The 27,474-nt window shown below is 34.5% G+C and overlaps 1 protein-coding gene across 1 annotated transcript in view; it reads left to right on the top strand.

Moving 5' to 3' along the window:
• The window catches only part of LOC138325830 (uncharacterized), a 34,148-nt gene extending 7,280 nt beyond the window's left edge, over window positions 1–26,868 (top strand). The window contains exons 8-18 of the mRNA XM_069271768.1: window positions 3,494–3,552; window positions 4,682–4,754; window positions 5,853–5,937; window positions 7,007–7,082; window positions 17,444–17,515; window positions 21,627–21,770; window positions 22,802–22,974; window positions 23,461–23,611; window positions 24,003–24,076; window positions 24,218–24,322; window positions 25,218–26,868. Of these exons, the coding sequence (XP_069127869.1) occupies window positions 3,494–3,552; window positions 4,682–4,754; window positions 5,853–5,937; window positions 7,007–7,082; window positions 17,444–17,515; window positions 21,627–21,770; window positions 22,802–22,974; window positions 23,461–23,611; window positions 24,003–24,076; window positions 24,218–24,322; window positions 25,218–25,352 (1,147 nt within the window). The 3' untranslated portion in view covers window positions 25,353–26,868. The remainder of the gene's footprint in view (window positions 1–3,493; window positions 3,553–4,681; window positions 4,755–5,852; window positions 5,938–7,006; window positions 7,083–17,443; window positions 17,516–21,626; window positions 21,771–22,801; window positions 22,975–23,460; window positions 23,612–24,002; window positions 24,077–24,217; window positions 24,323–25,217) is intronic.
• Window positions 26,869–27,474: the final 606 nt, after the last annotated feature.

Below are 27,474 nucleotides of genomic sequence, written 5' to 3' on the forward strand. Positions count from 1 at the left end.
CAGTCGATGGAGGTTAGTGTATAACTACAATTATATATTCTCTGATGATGTTGTCCTCAACAGTCGATGGAGGTTAGTGTAACTACAATTATATATTCTCTGATGATGTTGTCCTCAACAGTCGATGGAGGTTAGTGTAACTACAATTATATATTCTCTGATGATGTTGTCCTCAACAGTCGATGGAGGTTAGTGTATAACTACAATTATATATTCTCTGATGATGTTGTCCTCAACAGTCGATGGAGGTTAGTGTAACTACAATTATATATTCTCTGATGATGTTGTCCTCAACAGTCGATGGAGGTTAGTGTAACTACAATTATATATTCTCTGATGATGTTGTCCTCAACAGTCGATGGAGGTTAGTGTAACTACAATTATATATTCTCTGATGATGTTGTCCTCAACAGTCGATGGAGGTTAGTGTAACTACAATTATATATTCTCTGATGATGTTGTCCTCAACAGTCGATGGAGGTTAGTGTATAACTACAATTATATATTCTCTGATGATGTTGTCCTCAACAGTCGATGGAGGTTAGTGTAACTACAATTATATATTCTCTGATGATGTTGTCCTCAACAGTCGATGGAGGTTAGTGTAACTACAATTATATATTCTCTGATGATGTTGTCCTCAACAGTCGATGGAGGTTAGTGAACTACAATTATAATTCCTGATGATGTTGTCCTCAACAGTCGATGGAGGTTAGTGTATAACTACAATTATATATTCTCTGATGATGTTGTCCTCAACAGTCGATGGAGGTTAGTGTATAACTACAATTATATATTCTCTGATGATGTTGTCCTCAACAGTCGATGGAGGTTAGTGTATAACTACAATTATATATTCTCTGATGATGTTGTCCTCAACAGTCGATGGAGGTTAGTGTAACTACAATTATATATTCTCTGATGATGTTGTCCTCAACAGTCGATGGAGGTTAGTGTATAACTACAATTATATATTCTCTGATGATGTTGTCCTCAACAGTCGATGGAGGTTAGTGTAACTACAATTATATATTGTCTGATGATGTTGTCCTCAACAGTCGATAGAGGTAAGTGTAAACACAATTATATATATTCTCTGATGATGTTGTCCTCAACAGTCGATGGAGGTTAGTGTATAACTACAATTATATATTCTCTGATGATGTTGTCCTCAACAGTCGATGGAGGTTAGTGTATAACTACAATTATATATTCTCTGATGATGTTGTCCTCAACAGTCGATGGAGGTTAGTGTATAACTACAATTATATATTATCTGATGATGTTGTCCTCAACAGTCGATGGAGGTTAGTGTATAACTACAATTATATATTCTCTGATGATGTTGTCCTCAACAGTCGATGGAGGTTAGTGTAACTACAATTATATATTCTCTGATGATGTTGTCCTCAACAGTCGATGGAGGTTAGTGTAACTACAATTATATATTCTCTGATGATGTTGTCCTCAACAGTCGATGGAGGTTAGTGTATAACAAATTATATATATTCTCTGATGATGTTGTCCTCAACAGTCGATGGAGGTTAGTGTAACTACAATTATATATTCTCTGATGATGTTGTCCTCAACAGTCGATGGAGGTTAGTGTATAACTACAATTATATATTCTCTGATGATGTTGTCCTCAACAGTCGATGGAGGTTAGTGTATAACTACAATTATATATTCTCTGATGATGTTGTCCTCAACAGTCGATGGAGGTTAGTGTAACTACAATTATATATTCTCTGATGATGTTGTCCTCAACAGTCGATGGAGGTTAGTGTAACTACAATTATATATTCTCTGATGATGTTGTCCTCAACAGTCGATGGAGGTTAGTGTAAACTACAATTATATATTCTCTGATGATGATGTTGTCCTCAACAGTCGATGGAGGTTAGTGTAACTACAATTATATATTCTCTGATGATGTTGTCCTCAACAGTCGATGGAGGTTAGTGTATAACTACAATTATATATTCTCTGATGATGTTGTCCTCAACAGTCGATGGAGGTTAGTGTATAACTACAATTATATATTCTCTGATGATGTTGTCCTCAACAGTCGATGGAGGTTAGTGTATAACTACAATTATATATTCTCTGATGATGTTGTCCTCAACAGTCGATGGAGGTTAGTGTAACTACAATTATATATTCTCTGATGATGTTGTCCTCAACAGTCGATGGAGGTTAGTGTAACTACAATTATATATTCTCTGATGATGTTGTCCTCAACAGTCGATGGAGGTTAGTGTATAACTACAATTATATATTCTCTGATGATGTTGTCCTCAACAGTCGATGGAGGTTAGTGTAACTACAATTATATATTCTCTGATGATGTTGTCCTCAACAGTCGATGGAGGTTAGTGTATAACTACAATTATATATTCTCTGATGATGTTGTCCTCAACAGTCGATGGAGGTTAGTGTATAACTACAATTATATATTCTCTGATGATGTTGTCCTCAACAGTCGATGGAGGTTAGTGTAAACACAATTATATATTCTCTGATGATGTTGTCCTCAACAGTCGATGGAGGTTAGTGTATAACTACAATTATATATTCTCTGATGATGTTGTCCTCAACAGTCGATGGAGGTTAGTGTAACTACAATTATATATTCTCTGATGATGTTGTCCTCAACAGTCGATGGAGGTTAGTGTATAACTACAATTATATATTCTCTGATGATGTTGTCCTCAACAGTCGATGGAGGTTAGTGTAAACACAATTATATATCCTCTGTGATGATGTTGTCCTCAACAGTCGATGGAGGTTAGTGTAACTCTATGCTTAATGTTTACAATTATATATATCACCATTGTCGTAGTATTATAAAAAATATCAGCTCAGAATAGAACCATATTCAACCCAGTAAGCGTCTTCATCCCTATAAGTGTTCATCCCTAAGTGTTCATCCCTATTTTTGAAGACTCAATTTCACTAAAACTGACTAAATACAGGATACTCCTATTCTTCATATTCATATATTTTTCTCACATACCTCGATATTTTCATCACGATTTTACAATTACATTTTGATATCCCACCATTTTAAATAAAGTTGTAGAGAAACGTGACAACAAGTCAGTAATCCGTACACGAAAATTGTTTGATGTATTATTTATAGTAAAATCATCCTATTGTTTGAAAATAAGGTTTAAATACTGAGAAAGTATATAATATTGGTAATTTTGTTGATACAATGTTACCACAAGGTTGTACTACATGGGTAGCCATGTAATACAGTCTCAGCTAACATGAATTGTATATCGCATCGGATAAACCAGTGTTACACCCGTAGGTATAAGAGATAGCCTCAGACAACATGAGTGTATTGCATAAATTATAAGCAATACTAGATCTGCATGTATCCCTAGGTTTAAGAGAAATGTACGCATAAAATATCATAATATACTGCGCACACTTTCACATATACACATGTAGCTGATAGAATAAGAGTTTTTGATTTTGTTTCCAGTGAGCTTGCAGAACAGTTTACCAACTGTACTTTGATGTGCTATCTGCCAGGATTTTCAGGTAATATACGTTTACATGTGTAGTTTGTTTCTACATTATGATAGTTTTCTATTAGAGAGAAAGAGTTAAGGTTGATCAAGGACGTCTCACTTATAAATCCTTGGGTTGATGTTCAACGAACAATTTAAGTCAAGTCAAGTAAATTTATTTAAAGTCGGTACATATAGTTAAACACATGACAACACAAGCCATGTGGGCTTTTACAACCGACTATCTAACAAGAGTAAAAAGGAGAACATGAGGTAAAGCACAGCATGCAAAACATGTATTTACACAAATAATAAACACTTAGCAGTAAGCAGAGCTAAAAGCTAGGCATAAGCAGGACAACGAGAGTAAAAAACTGTACCCTCTAGTAAGTTAGAACATAAAACCTAAATAAGCATTCTATTTTTAATTGATTAGTGATTACCTGATTTACTAAGCCTGATCAAATGTACCAAGGACCTAAGGTTTTAATATATAGGATTTCTAAAATGTTAATTTAATGTTACCTGCATAAGCAGGTAGAAAAATTTACGTTATTACATTAACTATTACCAGGTGAGCGATTAGGCCCGTAATGGGAATAGCCATGGCGCAACGTCCCTCGTCTATGGTATCAGACGGCCCCATTATATATATATGCACAGTGGCAAATGTTATTCACACAGTTAACAAATTAAGATCCATTGTAATTATAAAGACATGCAATGTATTTCATTAATAGTTCTTTTTTTGCAATAAGTGGTATGCATAATAAATTATGAAAATCATTTTTTGATTTTTGATTTTCAAATATATGATATAAGACCAAATTTACATTTAAGAAAAAAATAAAAACAGGGGAAATAACTCATCTAAACAATTTGTTATCGATATTATATTGATTATTTCTTTTATATAATTTTTCATTATGGAGTGTAGATTTATTAAGATATTTAACATTCGACATTTAAGAAGAATAATAAATATTCTTATTATGAAAAAGACTTTCTACATTCAACATAAACAACATTTATATGCGTACAAAACATGACTTGTCTGAGAGCTGGGCCATTTCGTTGTCAAACAAATCCCAGACAGACTTTATTTATTATCCCACATCAATATTTACTCATATATCTATATATTTATATTTATGTTTCAGGACACAGTCTGTTGAGCACAGTTAAAGTACCGGGCTTTGAGGTGTTCGAATTAGAACAGGAATTTAATAAATGGTATGACATTGTGTGTTTTGGGAAGGGAGATAACTCTTACACACTTATTTGGAATCTTCTGTATGTATTTATAAAAAATATTCATGTTAAATCGATTCTATGTCATTTACTGCCTATATATTAATTAATATTCTATCAATTTACTTTTTTTCTTAAAGCATGAATCACAATAATGAATTAAATGAAATAAATATAGATTTATATATAAATTAAAGAAATTTTGCAAAATGGCTTTGGATATATAGCTTCCAGGGCTGAATTAGGACAGTTTACTTTAGATTGTACACATACTTTTTGCTATTTAATATGGATTTCACAAAAAGACATCAACGTCCTGGTGAATGAAGCAGTATATACTGGCTGTCAGTAAAAATATACATGCAAATGGAACATATTCTTGGTTTTCCTATGTTTCTAATATCATGATATCATAAAGGAAAATAAGATTTCTTATAACTTTGAAAATGCCAATCCTAATAGGACGTTTAAACATAATCTGAAACTATTATTCAAGAAATTGATACAATATACGTCATTCAAAGCCATTTTTACAACTAAGATAAATAAGTCAGATAATAACGGTAAAACTTTTTTGTATAGTAAATTTAAACAAAACTATAAGGAAGAAACATATCTTTCTATTAGGGATTTCGAATTAAGAAAATTGTTTGCAAAACTGCAAATTAGCAACCACAGTTTACAAATCGTGGCGGGTAGGGTAAAAAATATTCCCCGTCCTCTGCGGTTATGCAAATGTTGTAATGACATTGAGGATGAAAACCGCTTCATTTTAAGTGTTCTGTTAACTCTACAGTGAGAACAATTTTCTTTAATAGTCATAAAGATGTAATTAACCACCATCTAACAGATTTTGAAAATTTGATACGACTCTTGTCTTCTAATGATCTAAAAGTTCTGCAGGATTTAGGCCTCTTTGTTAAAAAGTCATTTGAACTGAGGAAAGCTGGCTTGATAAATGTTTAAGTTCTTGTTTTGATCTACTGTGTGTTATGTGCATGTATGTTCTGCTGTCGATCCCTTTTGTATGGATGTAAGGAAGCAATACAGTTGAATTGAATATATATTTTTTTTCCACAGGAAAGAAAAAACAGTAGAGGTTTATCAGAATCAAGTGTCTGTTGTGATGAGAATGAAGCATGAAATTCTACAGCTCAAGGCATTGGTAAGTGATAGATTTAAGCCAGATAGATATCATCCAAAGAAAGAACTTATATATATGTATATACAGTACATATGATTTTATGGAGCATTTTATTCTACACTACTTAAGCATTGATGTCACAATTTTTTAAATTTTATCGGGGTATGAAAAAAAAAAATTGTTTGCAAACTGTGTGAATCCGCGTAGCGGATTCACACAAAAGTTTGCAAACAATTTTTTTTTTTTCATAACCCATTAAAATTTTAAAAAAAAGTGACATCAATACTTATAATTAATTTTATACTCTATTTGATAAAATGAAGTATGTTTAAATGTACCATTATGGTGGTTTTTCAAGGGATTCTTTTTTCTGAATCAATACGCAATGTCAATGTCTCTATTTTAATGTCACGATAACGTCAGGGTTTCGCGCCATTCTCAGAATTTTTTTTCATAGTGGTATGCAAAAAAAATATTGGCCAATCAGTAAGCCGAATTTGGTATGAAAACAAAGAAAAATTAATTATATGTACATGGTTATTGTAATTATAGTTAATTAGCAATAATATTAAAGTATATTAAAATGTTTGTTGAATTCCTGATAAAATTTTAACGAAAAATATTTATGTATGCAACTCAATTATAGGTTGTTAAGGTTACCATCTAAATATTCCTTAATTATACAAAGAAATGAATGTTATATATTATATAGCTGTTGTAACTAAAACTCATGAGAATATGCAGCCACTTAAAATACATCTTAAGAGAAATATGTGTTTTGTTCAAGACTGGTGTTTATGATATCAGGACAAAAAAATGGGTGAAAATGAACTACTTTTATAAAATTACCACATTTGAATAATTGATGGGAATTAGAATGGTTGCCATGACAACATAGATTTTTTTTTTTTTGGAGGGGGGGGGGGGTTAGGGGGGTTTGGCACATGTCACATGCAGTAAGCTCATGTACATAGGTTGTTGTTTTTTTCATTTAGTTTACCTGTCCCTTTCTTTAATTGAAAAATAATTTACATGAGTAGATACTTTCTTGATTATATAATTTCATAAAACTTTTTTTTCAATATTGCAGACACATAAACAAAACACTTTGATAGAAACATTACTAAAGGACAATGAAAAACTAAGGAAGGAGAAATATGCTGTTGGTAAGTTTGTCATTTGAATATGTTAACGTCATATATATTTCCTTCAGAATGACTCCTGCTCCTTTATTCAATTATTGAGTTGGTATAGATAGATAGGATCTTAAATGACTGCATCTAGCCGGTACATCAGTACAGCTACCTCCCTCTAGCTGGTACATCTATACAGCTCCCTCCCTCTAGCTGGTACATCAGTACAGCTCCCTCCCTCTAGCTGGTACATCTGTACAGCTCCCTCCCTCTAGCTGGTACATCAGTACAGCTCCCTCCCTCTAGCCAGTACATCTGTACATGTACAGCTCCCTCCCTCTAGCCGGTACATCAGTACAGCTACCTCCCTCTAGCTGGTACATCTGTACAGCTCCCTCCCTCTAGCCGGTACATCAGTACAGCTCCCTCCCTCTAGCTGGTACATCTGTACAGCTCCCTCCCTCTAGCTGGTACATCAGTACAGCTCCCTCCCTCTAGCCAGTACATCATGTACAGCTCCCTCCCTCTAGCTGGTACATCTGTACATGTACAGCTCCCTCCCTCTAGCCGGTACATCAGAACAGCTGCCTCCATCTAGCTGGTACATCAGTACAGCTCCCTCCCTCTAGCCGGTACATCAGTACAGCTGCCTCCATCTAGCTGGTACATCTGTACAGCTCTCTCCCTCTAGCTGGTACATCTGTACAGCTCCCTCACTCTAGCAGGTACATCTGTACAGCTCCCTCCCTCTAGCTGTTACACCAGTACAACTCCCTCCCTCTAGCTGGTACATCTGTACAGCTCCCTCCCTCTAGCTGGTACACCAGTACAGCTCCCTCCCTCTAGTTGGTACATCTGTACAGCTCCCTCCCTCTAGCTTGTACATCTGTACAGCTCCCTCCCTCTAGCGCATACATCAGTTCAGTTCCCTCCTTCTAACTGATCAGTTAATGTTATAGATTATGTATGTGCACATAAAAAATATGGTTCATTGCTATTAATCTTACCTTCACTATGCAATTATTTAATTTTCGATTATACCTTAACAGTCACGTTTCGTTTTCACTGATACACCTTTGTTTAGAAATTTGAGAGTTTCTTAGTACACATGTACATGTTATTTTTAGCTTAAATCTTTACCATCCAGTGTCATGGTTTATTACGTTACATTACATTTTTGCAGTACACCTGTACCTTTATTGCTGAGTAATTCTGTAGATATTGTGTATCTGTGTCATGGATTATATTGGCTGTTGGTTGTGAAACCTTCCAGTCTTACCAAGAATAGTTGTTCCCAGTTTTGTATTTCTTTCTAACACCTTTTGAAAGAGTTAAATGGGATAATGATACATTTAAAATATCTATATGAATGCTTTGAATGATAGATAAGTAGGACTACTCACCAATCTATTGTGGTAGGTTATCGTGTATCACTAAGCAAGGTCAATTCTTTTATGATAGATTTAGTCGGGAGAAGCTTTGAAGTCTGTGATGTCTTCATTTTACAACTCGCTACCTTGCGAGGATTTAAAGAATTTATCGTGATATTTCTGCTTATATGATTTTGTGAATGGTATAAATTGGTATCAATTCTCAGCCTTCATGTCTCTGTCAATGTAGAAATTGGTATCAGTTCACTATCTACATGTCTCTACCAAAAGTATGAATTGGTATTAGTTCACTGCCTACATGACTCTGTCAATAGTATGAATTGATATCAGTTCACTGTCTACATGAAGTTCACAGCCTACATGTCTCTGTCAATGGTATAAATAGGTATCAGTTCACTGCCTACATGACTCCACAAATAGTATAAATTGGTAACATTTTACTGTCTACATGACTCTGTCAATGGTATAAAATTGGTATCAGTTCACTGCCTACATGATTCGGTCAATAGTATAAATTGGTATCAGTTCACTGTCTACATGACTCTGTCAATGGTATAAATTGGTACCAGTTCACTGTCTACATGTCTCTACCAATGGTATAAATTGGTATCAGTTCACTGCCTACATGTCTCTGTCAATGGTATAAATTGGTATTAGTTCACTGTCTACATGTCTCTGTCAATGGTATAAATAGATATCAGGTCACTGCCTACATTTCTCTGCCAATGGTATAAATAGGTATCAGTTCACTGCCTACATGACTCTGTCAATGGTATAAATTGGTATCAGTTCACTGCCTACATGACACTATCAATGGTATATATTGGTATCAGTTCACTACCTACATGACACTGTCAATGGTATAAATAGGTATCAGTTCACTGCCTACATGTCTCTGCCAATGGTATAAATTAGTATCAGTTCACTGCCTACAGGACACTATCAATGGTATAAATTGGTATCAGTTCACTGCCTACATGACACTGTCAGTAGTATAAATTGGTAACATTTTACTGTCTACATGACTCTGTCAATGGTATAAATTGGTATCAGTTCACTGCCTACATGATTCGGTCAATAGTATAAATTGGTATCAGTTCACTGTCTACATGACTCTGTCAAGGGTATAAATTGGTACCAGTTCACTGTCTACATGTCTCTACCAATGGTATAAATTGGTATCAGTTCACTGCCTACATGTTTCTGTCAATGGTATAAATTGGTATCAGTTCACTGTATAAATGACTCTGTCATAGGTATAAATTGGTATCAGTTCACTGCCTACATGACTCTACCAATGGTATAAATTGGTATCAGTTCACTGTCTACATGTCTCTGCCAATGATATAAATAGGTATCAGTTCACTGCCTACATGACTCTGTCAATGGTATAAATTAGTATCAGTTCACTGCCTACAGGACACTATCAATGGTATAAATTGGTATCAGTTCACTGCCTACATGACACTGTCAGTGGTATAAATTGGTATCAGTTCACGGCCTACATGTCTCTGTCAATGGTATAAATTGGCATCAGTTCACTGTCTACATGTCTCTACCAATGGTGTAAATTGGTATCAGTTCACTGTCTACATGTCTCTGTCAATGGTATAAATTGGTATCAGTTCACTGCCTACATGACTGTGTCAATTGTATAAATTGGTATCAGTTCAGTTCACTGCCTACATGTTTCTGTCAATGGTATAAATTGGTATCAGTTCACTGTATAAATGACTCTGTCATAGGTATAAATTGGTATCAATTCACTGTCTACATGTCTCTGGCAATGGTATAAATTGGTATCAGTTCACTGTCTACATGTCTCTGGCAATGGTATAAATTGGTATCAGTTCACTGCCTACATGTCTCAGTCTCTACCAATGGTATAAATTGGTATCAGTTCACTGTATAAATGACTCTGTCATAGGTATAAATGATATCAATTCAGTCTACATGGGTATAAATTGGTATCAGTTCACTGTATACATGACTCTGTCAATGGTATAAATTGATATCATTCACTGTCTACATCTCTCTGGCAATGGTATAAATTGGTATCAGTTCACTGTCTACATGACTCTACCAATGGTATAAATTGGTATCAGTTCACTGCCTACATGTCTCTGTCAATGGTATAAATTGGTATCAGTTCACTGTCTACATGTCTCTGTCAATGGTATAAATTAGGTATCAGTTCACTGTCTACATGTCTCTGTTAATGGTATAAATTGATATCAGTTCACTGCCTACATGACTCCACAAATAGTATAAATTGGTATCAGTTCACTGCTTACATGACTCCACAAATAGTATAAATTGGTATCAGTTCACTGCCTACATGACTCCACAAATAGTATAAATTGGTATCGGTTTACTGCCTACATGTCTCTGTCAATGTTATAAATTGGTATCAGTTCACTGTCTACATGACTCTGTTAATGGTATAAATTGGTATCAGTTCACTGTCTACATGATTCTTTCAATGGTATAAAATTGGTATCAGTTCACTGTCTACATGTCTCTGTTAATGGTATAATTGGTATCAGTTCACTGTCTACATGTCTCTGTTAATGGTATAAATTGGTATTAGTTCACTACCTTAGTTTGGTATTAACATGAGCCTTCTAACATGTATACATGTTTGGTTTAGAATTGAAAAGTTCACCACAATTCTTTTGACTGTATACAGTATATTTGTTAATAAGGTTTGTTGAAATTGAAAAGCCACCTTTAACATGAATGCCTTAAATTTTGATAATAGTATAACATTAAATTGCATGCCTCATTTTGGTACTAGGCTATTTTCTATACAACCCAGCTTTTATTTTTTTTCTAATTTTTTTTGTCATATATATATTTGCTGTGAAAATAAAACAAACTGGATGGAACAATACTTACATAATTATGTGTTATCATGATTTGAAAAAGAACTTTAAAATACAAAGCAACTAATGTGTAGGACAGAAGTTTGTCATTATGTGTAACTGGGATAAAATAAATTGTACAAGCTAGAATATACAATGTGGTCTGATATTTACACCTGGGGATGAATTGGATCCCTCTTGTTTATATAGGTATATGATTAACCAAACTCACTACTTTCCTTTTATGAAGCCATCTAAATTACATCTGTATTGACAAAGTTCTCTTACAGACAACCTAACCTATTGTGGAACAAGAAGTCATTTTGTTTATTTGAAGTTTATGTTTTGAATCTGATTGAAAACTTCTCTAGTAAAAGCTAATGGGTGGTCGAGATGTACATCATTTGATAGGTGGATCGTAACATACACCTTATGTGTGTAAGATACAGCTAGGATGGGTCATTTAGAATTAAATGGTAGCAATGTTTGAGAATAGTAAACACATGTCTATATTGAGGTTGGTAGTTGATGCTGTTTGTTTGTACGCGTGGTTATCCTGGACAAATTGTGAGATTTATTTAATTGATATAAAACATGCAAGCTTCATTGTCAGTTTAGAGCACAGTAATTCCTTAATTTATTATGTGAAAATTTATTTAATATATTTCTTTAATTCATTCACTCATTCATGAAACGTTTGACTACTTCATTCATTCAGTTATTTATCCTTCTATTCATTCATTTATTCATTAATTTCTTTAGTTGGGAAATTTATTTGGTTACAGGACGTTTCTGCTACATTTCATTTTCTATATACAATGAATGTGAAATATACATAACACGGCATGGTCAAGGACTAATTGGAATTTTACACTACCTCCCTGTGAAATTGTGTGTTCATGTGTAATATGATGACAGAAATATTTACATTTGTAGAAAGTCTACCAGTGAAGTGTGAAAACCTTATGAACTGTTTTCTACAGGTGCTTTGTAGTACAGTGGGGTTTAAATCTCTACTCTAGTTAGATATGTAACCTTACACCCTCATGTGACTTTCCACCTAGTATACATTCTGGGATGTGAATGAATGACTGTGTATTATATAGATATTCAGAGTTAAAAATTATTGGATTTATATTTGTGATCTGAATGTAAACAGAAAGGCTATGTACTGTATAGGACGTCAGTATTGAAACCTCTTTGTAGTAGGTAAGTCTTTGTAGCATTTTATCTATCTTTAACTTATGTCAATACTGACAAATAATTTAATTTCATTCATAATGATTTGAATTAAACATTTTAATGAAGGTACACATGTGTACAATTGTACACTGGGTGATTACAAACATAAAGGGCGTGATACTGATAGTAAATGTACCTTATTAAATTGGATTTTATGATTGAATAAGACTTCATGCAACTGAACTAGTCTAGAATATTCTGAAATTAGAAGTTTTATCATGGTTCTACTGATTTCAGCTGGTACAGCAGTACAGCTTTAAGTTTTGATATCATGCCATTGTGATTCTGCTGTTTAGTTTGTTGTGATGGCCTATTGTTTCAAGTGGTCAATCATACATTACCACTAGCCCTTCATTTCAGGAATGTGAGTTTGAAATCCTCTTGAAACAGTTGCTATGTACTGAATGTGTAGTCCAGATAGAGGTTCTTCTGTGGGTATACTCTGGCTTTCCTCCACCTCCTACTTCTGACATTTATCATTTAATGACCCTGGCTATTGATAAAAATTGTATGGAGATCGACACATTGAGCCCATAACTCTGAGGCAATAATATTGTCATCTGTAAAATAGATTATATGAGGGTTTAGAATAGTCAAAATCGTCTCCACATCAATTTCATATTCATGGCTTAAATACAATATTAGTATAAGCCACCAACAAATATCTCTAAATTTACATTGAAAGGTTGAATCATACCTATCTAAATTCACTGAGTGACATAAAACATATAGTGACATTTTCAGCTCGATATAGCTTTCAATACTCAGGGTTTATCCCACAATTTTGTTGTGCAAAATGTTGTTTTGAAAAGTTGCCAAACAGTTGTTGTTTGCAAGGACATAATGCCATTGTCAAAGAAATTCAATGAATAAAGGCTAGTTTTTGTAAGCAATTTTAGCTGCAATTTTGTAGATTATGTCCTCAGAAGTTTGGAAATACATTTAGGTGCACTGATCAATAGCTGAAACGAATCCTGTGGAAACCCTCTCTTTACCACCCAAGGTTACCGTACAATTACCCTGTAATAGAACCTTAATCTCCTTCTATGCCTAATATAGATATCAGCTATCAGTGAATATAGCGTGATGTGATGACCTGCTTTATTCTTTGTAAATATAGATAATTAATTACCTGATTCAGGGTCAATTGTTTTTTTTTGTTAAACATCTCAAGCAATGTACAGCTGTAGTAATATTGTCTATGAGAAATGTGAGGCTTCAGGGAATTTTAGTTCTCAGAAAGTTTTATACAACCAGGCCCTACCTATAATAGATGTGTTCAGAAAGTCGAGCACTTGCAAGCAATAGCGGACACTCACTTCTGCACTTCTGGTCACGATTTGTAACTTCTAATATAGTCAATATTTAAGTCACTTATTTATGTAATTTAATTTAGTCAAAAATTTGAATTAAGGTCGTTTTTTATTTTCATTGTCTCCAAAAATTGGAGTGTGATATAGGTATGTTATTTCTTGTCGATTAGCACTTTTGCAAATGCTCATACATCCTGAATACACCTTTAACTTTGGACTTCTCTAAATATTCATTAATATCTTATTACCTATGTAAGCCATTGTCTGGAGTGTTTCATTAATTTAAGTAAATAATACTTGATGTAGCTTTACAACTTTTCCATCCGCCTTGTTTCTGCACTGATTACTAAGGTCTTTCCTCTTTGTGGAATAAATATAAACAGCTACAGTAGAAAAGGGGGTCTTTCGAGGAGGGAGAGTGGATGTGATAGAAAGAAAAGGTATGAACCATATTTAAGTAGATGATTAGAAGGGCTTCCAAATTATAAAATCTAAATTCCAAATTGATAGGCTAGGGTCCTCTCTCTCCTTTTTCTTGATATCTTAGGCTTCTTACTTCTAGAAGATGCTAGGATAGGACATATTAGGATCTTGGAGTTGTCTTCAAAATAACAGTATACATACATGTAGGTAGGTGACAGACGACGCTTCCCATTCTTTAGTTTTTAGCTCACCTGGCCCGAAGGGCCGGTGAGCTTATGTCATGGCACGGCGTCCGTCGTCCGTCCGTCCGTCCGTCCGTCCGTCCGTCCGTCCGTCCGTCCATCGTCCGTCCGTCAACATTTCATTTAAATCGCTACTAGTCATAGAGTTCTGGATGGATTGTTACCAAATTTGGCCAGAAACATCCTTGGGGGAAGGGGAACAGAACTTGTATAAATTTTGGCTCTGACCCCCAGGGGGCAGGAGGGGCGGGGCCCAATAGGGGTAATAGAGGTAAATCCTATAAATCGCTACTTGTCCTAGAGTTCTGTATGGATTGTAACCAAATTTGGCCAGAAACATCCTTGGGGGAAGGGGAACAGAACTTGTATAAATTTTGGCTCTGACCCCCTGGGGGCAGGAGGAGCGGGGCCCAATAGGGGTAATAGAGGTAAATCCTATAAATCGCTACTTGTCCTAGAATTCTGCATGGATTGTAACCAAATTTGGCCAGAAACATCCTTGGGGGAAGGGGAACAGAACTTGTATAAATTTTGGCTCTGACCCCCAGGGGGCAAGATGGGCGGGGCCCAATAGGGGTAATAGAGGTAAATCCTATAAATCGCTACTTGTCCTAGAGTTCTGCATGGATTGTAACCAAATTTGGCCAGAAACATCCTTGGGGGAAGGGGAACAGAACTTGTATAAATTTTGGCTCTGACCCCCCGGGGGCAGGAGGGGCGGGGCCCAATAGGGGAAATAGAGGTAAATCCTTTAAATCGCTACTAGTCATAGAGTTCTACATGGATTGTAACTAAATTTTGCCACAAACATCCTTGGGGGAAGGGGAACAGAACTTGTATAAATTTTGGCTATGGCCCCCCGGGGCTGGAGGGGTGGGGCCTAATAGGGGAAATAGAGGTAAATCCTTTAATTCGCTACTAGTCATAGAGTTCTACATGGATTGTAACCAAATTTGGCCAGAAATATCCTTGGGAGAATAAGAACTGAGTTTGTATAAATTTTGGCTCTGGTCCCCGGGGCAGGAGGGGCGGGGCCCAATAGGGGAATTATAGGTAAATTCTTTTAATTGCTACTTAATTGTTCTAGAGTTTTGTATGGATTGTAACTAAATTTGGCCACAAACATCCTTGGGGGTAGGAGAACAGAACTTGTATAAATTTTGGCTCTGACCCTCAGGGGGCAGGAGGGGCGGGGCCCAATAGGGGAAATAGAGGTAAATTCTATCAATCGCTACTTGTCCTAGAGTTCTGCATGGATTGTAACCAAATTTGGCCAGAAACATCCTTGGGGGAAGAGGAACAGAAGTTGTATAAATTTTGGCTATGATCCCCTGGGGGTAGGAGAGGTGGGGCCCAATAGGGGAAAGGTAAATCCTTTAAATCACTACTTCTCATAGAGTTCTGCATGGATTGTAACCAAATTTGGCCAGAAACATCCTTTGTGGAAGGGGAACAGAACTTGTATAAATTTTGGCTCTGACCCCCAGGGGGCAGGAGGGGTGGGGCCAAATAGGGGATTTAGAGGTTAATATTAAAATTCCTTCAGAAAAGAAACAATGAACCTGTATTCAGAAAATTATTTGGCATTACAAACCAGGTGAGCGATACAGGCCCTCTGGGCCTCTTGTTCTATAAACTTTTACCCTTCCTATTCCATTTCCTATTTTTAGCCCACCATCATCAGATGGTGGGCTATTCAAATCGCCCTGCGTCCGTGGTCCGTCGTCCGTCGTCCGTCCGTAAACAATGCTTGTTATCACTGTTTCTTAAAAACTGCTGCAGGGATTTTGTTCAAACTTCACATGGAAGGTCCCCTTGGTCCATATTTGTGCCATACAGATTTTGAGGCTGATCGGAAAAACAAGATGGCCGCCAGGCAGCCATCTTTGGTTTTGGCAGTTGAAGTTTGTTATCGATATTTCTTGAGAACTACTGAAGGAATTTTGTTCAAACTTCACATGGAGGTTACCCTTGGTCCCTATTTGTGCCATACAAATTTTGAGTCTGATAGAAAAAACAAGATGGCCGCCATCTTGGATTTTGATAGTTAAGGTTTGATATCCCCATTTCTCAAAAAGTGCTGAAGGGATCTTTCTTAAATTTAATATGTAGGTTCCCCTAGGGGCCTTGTTGTGCATATTGCATTTTTGGACCAAGATGGCAGGCCGCCATCTTGGATTTCGATAATTAAAGTTTGTTATGGCTATTTCTCAGATAGTACTGAAGGGATATGTCTCAAATTTCATATGTAGGTTCCCCTAGGGACCTAGTTGTGCATATTGCATTTTGGGACCGATCGGTTAACAAGATGGCCGCCAGGCAGCCATCTTGGATTTTGTTATTCAAAGTTTGTTATCGCTATTTTTCAGAAAGTACTGAAGGGATCTGTCTCAAAATTCATATGAAGGTTCCCCTATGGCCCTAGTTGTGCATATTGTGATTTGGGACCGTTCGGTCAACAAAATTGCTGCCAGGCAGCCATCTTGGATTTTTATATTCAAAGTTTGTTATCGCTATTTCTCAGAAAGTATTGAATGGATCTTTCTCAAATTTCACAAGTAGGTTCCCCTAGGACCCTAGTTGTGCATATTGTGATTTGGGACCGATTGATCAACAAGATGGCCGCCAAGGAGTCATCTTGGATTTTGATAGTTGAAGTTTGTTACCGCTATTTCTCAAAAGGTACTGAAGCGATCTGTCTCAAATTTTATATGTAGTACGTTTGAAAAAGTTTAAAAAGTAGAGAAAAGATCCATCTTTCCTTTGTCAGATATAGATCATTCTTTGATGGGCGCCAAGATCCCTCTGGGATCTCTTGTTTCTCATACCCAGAAACGTTGTTTGTCGGCTAAAGTACGTTAAACTACTTACACTTACAGAAAAAAGGGTTAAGCACTTTTATTTTATTTTTTTTTTCAGAGAAAGAATATCTTGGATACAAGTTTTCAACAGCCAAAGTATCTTCAATCTTACATGAGAGAACCATTTCAGGTAAAACATATTCAGTTTATTTCCGTTTCTGTGAATTTTTTCAAACTCTCGAGATAGGTTTGCTTCTGCATGAAATGATAGACCTCCATGTACCTGTGGTGTATGTATACCTATATAATTCTCACCAGTCTTTATATCGGTCTTTGGCAATCTCCAATCTCCATATGTAGCTACACATCATGCATTCACATTTTTATGCTTTCAATGTAGGAGCATACACAGTGCTAAATGCAATGCAGTGCTACCACAGTTTGATTGACATCTGATGACCTGTTTATTGTGACTCCATAATGCTACACTAAATGTGTCAGGTTATATAATACACGAAAATGTTTGATATTCTTAAACGACTCTATAGAAAGATTTCAAAGAGGAAAAAAACAGCATTTGGGGAAAAAACTTCAATCTCAGTATAGAGAAATACTGTTTATCCTTATTTACAGACATAGTTTGTCACAATATCGTGTGTATTATATAGGTTTACTATAGTTTAATACAGTTTGTCACAATATCGTGTGTATTATATAGGTTTACTATAGTGTAATACACACATAGTTAGTCACAATATTATGTGTATTATATAGGTTTACTATAGTGAAATACAGTTTGTCACATTATCGTGTGTATTATATAGGTTTACTATAGTGTAATACAGTTTGTCACAATATTATGTGTATTATATAGGTTTACTATAGTGTAATACAGTTTGTCACAATATCGTGTGTATTATATAGGTTTACTATAGTGTAATACAGTTTGTCACAATATCGTGTGTATTATATAGGTTTACTATAGTGTAATACACACATAGTTTGTCACAATATCGTGTGTATTATATAGGTTTACTATAGTGTAATACAGTTTGTCACAATATCCTGTGTATTATATAGGTTTACTATAGTGTAATACAGTTTGTCACAATAACGTGTGTATTATATAGGTTTACTATAGTGTAATACAGTTTGTCACAATATCGTGTGTATTATATAGGTTTACTATAGTGTAATACACACATAGTTTGTCACAATATCGTGTGTATTATATAGGTTTACTATAGTGTAATACACACATAGTTTGTCACAATATTATGTGTATTATATAGGTTTACTATAGTGTAATACAGTTTGTCACAATATCGTGTGTATTATATAGGTTTACTATAGTGTAATACAGTTTGTCACAATATCGTGTGTATTATATAGGTTTACTATAGTGTAATACACACAAAGTTTGTCACAATATCGTGTGTATTATATAGGTTTACTATAGTGTAATACACACAAAGTTTGTCACAATATCGTGTGTATTATATAGGTTTACTATAGTGTAATACACACATAGTTTGTCACAATATTATGTGTATTATATAGGTTTACTATAGTGTAATACAGTTTGTCACAATATCGTGTGTATTATATAGGTTTACTATAGTGAAATACACACATAGTTTGTCACAATATCGTGTGTATTATATAGGTTTACTATAGTGAAATACACACATAGTTTGTTACAATATCGTGTGTATTATATAGGTTTACTATAGTGTAATACACACATAAATTTGTCACAATATTATGTGTATTATATAGGTTTACTATAGTGTAATACAGTTTGTCACAATATCGTGTGTATTATATAGGTTTACTATAGTGTAATACACACATAGTTTGTCACAATATTATGTGTATTATATAGGTTTACTATAGTGTAATACAGTTTGTCACAATATCCTGTGTATTATATAGGTTTACTATAGTGTAATACAGTTTGTCACAATATCGTGTGTATTATATAGGTTTACTATGATATAGTGTAATACACACAAAGTTTGTCACAATATCATGTGTATAATATAGGTTTACTATAGTGTAATACACACATAAATTTGTCACAATATTGTGTGTATTATATAGGTTTACTATAGTGTAATACAGTTTTTCACAATATCGTGTGTATTATATAGATTTACAGTGTTTTTTTTTGGTCGAATCTACAGCCGAACTTCGGCTGTTTCCCCTAGCCAAAAAATGCCTTATTTTCCCAATTTTGAAATCAAATTTCCCAATAAAAACTGATCAAATTCAGTGACTTTTGTGTTGATAATTTGTAACAGATTTTCATTCCTAAAATGTGGAAATATAGTCTTCATTACTTAAACAAATAATTTGGGATTGGAAACAATTTTTATTTCACAAAATGAAAACAAAATCGAAATGAGCATAAACTAGGTCGCAAGGTGCACCTTCAGTTCAGAGACGTTTTACAGACATTCAAGCTGATAAAAACAATAGTTAACTGCTTTTAAGTTATACAACAATGTTTCCAGAGTTAACTTACATTTTTAGTCGTCTAATTATTATTTTTTTCGACATAATCAGGGAGTTTTTCTGTGTAAAACAATCTCTGTTCAAGGTAGGAAGTAGCACTTGGGATCTAATAATGGAGCCGGAATCCGGTTTCCGGAATTCAGGAATTTAGAAAAAATGTAAAAGTGAAACGAAAAAAAAAAAGTTTTAAAAATGCAAATAGTGCTGAAAATTAATTGTTTTATTTTTTTTTCTAATTATAGAAGGAAAATATCTTGTGAAATAGCATCAGAAATATTTATTAGATAATTCTAAAGTTTTTGATTTTCAATTTTCTAGTAAGTACAGTACTGCGATAAAAATATGGTATATTTTGGGGGCAATGGAATTTAATTTTGGGCAATTGCAAGGTAACAATTGGGCTCTACTTGCCCAGGGCCAGTAGTTTTGAAAATTTTTTACACCCCTGAAATTTTTCCCAATTTCTTCCAAATTCCGAGTTATTTTCCCAATTGAAAAGGCATGGGCTGTTGAAAATAGTGAGTGAAAAAAACACTGATTTACTATGGTGTAATACAAACGGTGTTTACTGTAGCCATATATAGAATTACACTTTCATATAACAGAGATATAGCTGAAGGTGAACTCTTAGTAGATAATGTATCTGCTATCTATTATATCTAAAATTACACTTCACAGTTGGTGTACAATATCTCTATTAGTGTTTACTCAGATGATCGTGGTCAGTGCTCGTGGTCATAGCCGTGGTCAGGTGTCAGGTGTTGGTAAAACCCAGGTAACCTGAACACAGCTTCATTTAATACATAAATATCTAGGTAATGCCATCCTTCCAAAACACCTTATGTTACCTGTATATGTATCTATATAAAGACCATTCAAATCAATACCAGGTATGTAATGGCTGTATATATATATGCTGCTAATGAGCATGGTGAACAGTGGGAGAGTTAAGAAGTACTGACACTGAATCTCTCACTTTTGTATATGGGTGTTGCTGCCACATATTGTCTAGAGATGATCAGATTGTTTTTGATGTAAACACTTGGTCTGATATAGGATTACAGTACACATTGAAACCATGCCTTAGTGTCTTTAAGGTTTCCTGCTGTAAGTATCTCTTACAATTTCTTAAGCTTATTTTTATGATGGTTTTTCGTGGTTTATTTGTATTTTACCCTCTGATTTCCTTTATAAAAGGTGTGCAAACATACATAAACTTGAATGTTTGAAGAGCCCTTGATATAATATATATATATATATAAATTGTTTAGAATTGTAACTCAATACGAGTTTGTCCCCGGTCACAATCATTTCCCACCAGCGTTTTGATTGTCACTGAAGAAGGTTTTTTTTCGAAATTTAGAACTTGAATGAAGATCACGTTGTATTTTAATGATCTTGTTGATATGACTACCTGGATACAAAAATGATGAATTTAAAATAATTTTTTTATGTTGCCTTTATTTTATTTTATAATGTCAATGGTTTTTGCTTCATGTAGTTATGTTATAACAATACATTTCTTTGTAATTTTGTGTAACTTTAATTAAGGAAGGATTACTAGATAGTAATTTCTCCAAAAGGACACAAGTACAGAAATAAAGAGTGTCACATACAGGGGATGGACTCCTGATTATGGGCACTGATCCCCGGGGGTATGATTTATCAGTATAGATATGAAATGTATTTATTATTAATTCTAACATGCTCAGTATCAACATGTTTGCTAAATTGCTGTAATGCTGTCTTATATCATATTATAAAAGTCACATTTACTTATTCAGATGATGGCTCTGAAATCAACACAGATGATCTAATTAATGAACTACAACAGGAAGTGGACTCCATGGATCTCACCATTAAGAAGAAGCGACTTCAGTCCCTCCAGGAGACCAACCCAGAGAAGAACAGCAAACTCATGACGTTTGGTAAGTACATGTAGTGGTTTTAAGACATTTGTATGTATTGTTTTCTTTCCGAAGCGAGGGTGATTTAAGGATATGTCAGATTTTAGTGGTAGAAGAATACTGTTATTCCAAGAAAACTGAGGTTTTGAGATGGTGAACTATTGATTGGATTAGTAAGAAAAATCAGTTAATACTATCTATGTTAATTCTTATTCACAAAAAATGGATGAAAATAATAATGTTAGTTAACTTAAGTTAATTTGGGGTATATAAGTATTTGCAAAGAATGCAATGATAAACAGACATATACTTATCGAATCGTTCAATTTTTTATACATTTAAGGTGTTGATTTCAGTTTAGGTAGTAAAGACCAGATTAAGACAGTCTTAAATTAGGACTCTCCAATGTATGGCGCTGACCATTCAATTTATCGCATGTCAAGTATCCTCTAGTTCATATATTTGTCACAGCGTTTCCAGTGGAGAACAATAAATGTGCTTTGAGGAGAGATTTGTGTTAATTTTCTGTATTGTTGATTTTTTGATCGCATTACTAAAGAGTTATGAAAGAAAGAAAGAAAGAAAGAAAGAAAGAAAGGTCATGTTCATGAGACGACATGTACATAACTACCACAGTTGGTCATGGTAAAAAAAAACATCGGTCTAATGTCAACCATGAATAATTCGAAGTCTCTATGTTTCGAAGTTTTACTGGCGGTCCCTTGAACTTCGATACATCGAGGTTTGACTGTATACGTTTCGAATGTTTCCAAAAGAATGTTTTGCTACAGACTTTTTTTCAGATTCAACTAATTGAATTAGAGTTTTGTTTATAAATCATTTGCGTACAACTGGATTAAAGATATATTTCTGTGTCAACACTATGGGTTAGTTATCAACACCAAGGGGAGAAGTTACATTTATCCAAGTGAAGTATGTTCATTTCCCTGTTATTTCAGCTAATCAAAAACACATAGGGCTCATTTTATGGCGTTGATGAATTAAAAAAAACTAAGTGGTTGTAGTACAAAATATTTTGAACATTTTTTCAGACGACAGCAAATATGTGGCATTTCCTCCTTCGAATGTCCGCAATGCTCCAACTGAGCCATATGACCATATGAAAGACGCAGCATTCTTTTATGATGTCACAGAACAGTTCAAAAAGGCAATGAAGCTCGATCCAGATGTAAAGAGTAATTATGAGGTTACGACAATCTCAAAGGTCAGTTTAATTTGATTTTATAAAATTACAAACTGAATGCAGTCAGTGTGCTTTTCAAAGACCAATGTTGTTATGTACAACTTCTGTACATTCAGTTATACACTGATATATCTTTGACAATTTTCTACTCTTTACCGGTCAGACCAGCCTGAAAGAACATGAAGATGGAACAATTCAAATATAAACAATTTTACATTCTGACACCTAAAAGTAGTCAGGCTATACCTCATTTTTCTTGCATACATTACCCATGTTCTCCCTCTATTTCTTCGACCAGCGAACTGTTATTCCGTGTTTAGATATTAGAGTCATCATCTGCCCTTGCGGGTAGGTATTGTTTGTGATTGTTTGCTAAAGAAACAAATGTGAGTGAATAATGACGTCACAATGGATACTTACCCACAAGGGCGATAACTCTGTAATGTTTAAAGACGAAAAAGTAACCAGTGTAAATCTAAGTTGATAATCACATGGTCTCTGTCACAGGCCACCTTGACAGAACAATACATGGAGGACTACAAGAACAAGCTGAGTACCTTGTCTGATCCCTCCATAGTGGTAGACCTGTACTACTGTGGTACGTTGGAACATCCAGAGAGGATACCAGACATCCTAACACGTGGCTTCACAGAATCAGGTAGGCTTGTCTTGGAGTTCTTATACGATCAAACCTTTGTGGGGACGAAATCTTGAATACAATGCAAAAAAAAATCAGTGGTTTTAACATTCTGGTTGTTCTGTAAGGAAATGTGTTTGGAAATCATGTATCGCTTTGGAGGAAGTTCATTCAAAAACACTTGTCTGTTCATTTTATGGAAAATTTGAGGCCTAGAATTAACTCTATGCACAAAATATACTTTTCTTCAAAAGTTAGGGAGAAATGTCATGAATAGGATTGAGACAAGTGGTTTACCCATTGTAATTAAAAGGTAACCGACCTCTTCAACTTGGAATGGACGCTAGTAGTAAAATGGATCGATCTGCTGGCTGTATCTGTAATTGATTTTTACAATTATTTTAAATTTCAGACTTTCAGCATGGAGAGTTTGGAAGAGGTCTTTATTTTTCAAAATACCCGTCAAAGGCAGCTCATTTCTCCGGGGTGAGTACACGCAAAAGAAAACTAAGTTATTTTAATGATATGATGTACTTGACAGTAAAAGAACTACACACTATGTATATTTAGAAAGACACATTGTTCAATGAGACCTCTTCTTTGATACGATGTTGTTGTCTGCTTCAGGTGAGAAAGATCTTACTGGTGGAGGTTGGACTGGGAAGAATCGAGACTATCACCAAACAGGACAGAACGAGAAAGTCACCCAGTATTGGTCACGATTCCATTATCGTAAGTGACTCCAGATTTCCATATAGTTATAGACTAACTTAGACACGATAAATAATCTAATATTCATCAAAAATGTCCCTATTATATACTTTCATGAACACCGAACATGAACACCTTTGTTTCGGGAAAAAAACCATGTAATTTTGTGAAAAAACTTAAAACTATAAATTAAACAGTATTTTTATATCACAATATTCGAAGGTCATGAAAGTGACAAAGGAAAAGTTTTTTTTTGTGTCTGGCACAAGCTACTATCATGCTCGCTCAAAATTAACCAGCTTCGACTGCACTGTAAAATGGACAGAGCTTTTATAATGTAGGTAGTGGATCGTTTGTATCAAGAATAGTTTTCGGGTTGGATGAGATTTGTTTATTTTTTGTCTACGTCCACATTATAATTATATGATTAAAAAAAACAATCATAACTTACAGTCAAATGCGTCTATTTTCTTCAGTGTTGCATAGAAAGGAGAACGTAATCGCTAAAAATAACATACATATGTACTAGTATGTGACGTCACAAGTATATACATTAACGTTTCTTTGGAGTTGTTTGGCACTATCCCTTATTAGATCATTGAAATGGTTTGTTAAAATCAAAAGTTGCTTATTTTTCACACAAAACGGAGTATGATGTAATATTGATTTTATCGGCTTATTGAAGAAAGGAAATGTAAGTTTTTGGTAAAACCTGCTGCGTAAGTTCATGTAGTGCAGGGAAAAATTACACTATATAAACCTTGGCCGACGCATTTGTTTTTGCTAAGGTATATTGATACGGATTGAATGTAAACCCATCGACAAAGAAGACTTAACAGAGATGTTATATCAATATTATTTGAAAGGACATATGTAGCCATTTAATATCAATCTACTTACTTTGAAAACTTGTCAGACTCCTGGTCGCCTGAAGCCGGCCCGGAACTGTGGAGAGGTTGAGAGGACAATGACTGAGGAGTATGTGGTGTTTGATGTGAGACAGGTGATGCCGCTCGGACTCATCACCTACGACCACCATGCAATCAGCTGATGGGACAAAGCATTGTGGGTACATTCGTTAACATTCCATATCACTCCGGTATAATTAATTTTCTCTTTGTTACCGGCTTTCTGATTGGCCTATTCATTTTTTTCATTCTACGATGAAAATAAAATCCATGAATGGCGCGGAAATCCCGACGTTATTGTGACGTCACAATAGAAACATTGACGTTGCGTATTGATTTGGAAAAAATAATTCCTTGGAAAAAATTAATGGAATCGTACGTGTAAACGTATTTCATTTCATAAAGTAGCCTGGAAAATTAATTATAAGCATTGAGATCACTATTTTTCAATTTCATCGGGGTATGAAAGAAATTTTGTTTGCAAACTTTTGTGAGAATCCGCTACATTCACACAGTTTGCAAAAAAAATTTCTTTCATACCCCGATGAAATTAAAAAATAGTGACTTCAATGCCTAAATAAACCATAGGATATCTATTATTTTGTAATATGGCTTGTGTATTCATTAAAACTATTTTCCGTAAGAACTGTCGACATTTAGACCACGGTACCAATGCACATATCGTATGTAATTACTTAGCATGCTACAGTCATAAGGACAGCGATTAACTAGGAAATAAATTTTGTTCTGAAATGACCAGATCAGAGATGATTGCCTGCATAAGACTATCGCAATGTACAATATAGATGGTTGTGTGTGCGAGATATTCATTCTGGCGAAATAAATATTGCGTGAGAGAGAGAGAAAGATTATTAATTGTAACTATATATCGGAAATATTTAGGTGAAGTGAACTCTTGTTTTCTTTACAGGAGATGTAACCAAAGTAACGTAGTAGATATCTAATTATCTATTTATGAGGACATCTGTGAACATTCAGCCACAATAAAGATGACTATTTTCCGTAATTGTAAGGTCAATATCTTTCTTTTAATAAAGCAAGCCATATAGACTATGCTAGTACATTGTACATATCTGTTTTCCGAAATAAACGTTCCAAACTGAATATCAGTTAAGCACGTAATCTGTGTTAGATTTGTATAGTGACACCCCACTATTCGTCATTTGCACCACGTAATGTGAAAATATATTTTTGTATGATTTTATATACGGTATATTACATGTAAAATATTGTAATACTTAGTTTAAGATTAGCGCCAAACTACATCTTGATTTAACACGTAATATTGTAAAACATGAAACGGTTGTGGTGTTTAAATTTCTTTGATTTCGTGGTTGAAATAGAATCACAATTAACCAAAATATACACGAGCGAAACATTTTATAGCTTAACTTTGTTATTTTTCAATAAAATTAACACAAAATATTTTACTCGCCAATTTTACTTCAAATCAAGAAGAGACGTATGTGAGAATAATTGATGTTAAACAGCATTTTCGTCGGGGAAACTTTCCATGTTGTGATTAGACAAACGTTATTGCTGTGATCTGTTCACTAGAGCAAGGTTGTTTATTTTTTTATATCATCATGATTCATGTATCTGTTATGCAAATGAAAATTAAAGTATGCATTGTTTGTATGTTGATTGTGGGTTTTTTTTCTTGTCATTAATGTATACATCATTTCATTTCTTAAATCATTTGCACTCCTAAAATGATTTTTGATATATGAAATCCTTGATTTTTACATTCTAATTCCATTGATAACGTCTTGATTACTTAAAACGACTTAGTAATACCCTCAATTTACAGAATCAGAATGGTTCGTGGCCCTGTTTAAGAGACGGTACTGACTACTATAGTACAATACCTGTAACAATGAATGTTTTGTACCTTATGAGTGAATGTTTTGTGCCTAAAGAGTAAATTATAGGGGAAATCCACATTAAAAACATTTGGAAACTACAATAAACAAAATGTCTGAAATAAATATCTATTCTAGTCAGAAATGGAGCTGAAAACAATATTGCAATATATATAATTTATCTTCTCATCAACATCACATTACACTAGTGTGTATATGTCAACAAACTATTAATTGTGTAAATTGAACATTTTCTTAGCCATAAGTCAGGAATCTCATTTTGATTAAAATGAACTTTATATAAAGGTCAGAAAAATAATGTAGGTTTTTTTTTCAATATTTAAGTATGACGTCAGAAACTACGTAAATGCATTTTAATAAT

This window comes from Argopecten irradians, chromosome 6 (genome assembly GCF_041381155.1).
Source record: "Argopecten irradians isolate NY chromosome 6, Ai_NY, whole genome shotgun sequence".
In the NCBI taxonomy this organism is placed as follows: Eukaryota; Metazoa; Mollusca; class Bivalvia; order Pectinida; family Pectinidae; genus Argopecten; species Argopecten irradians.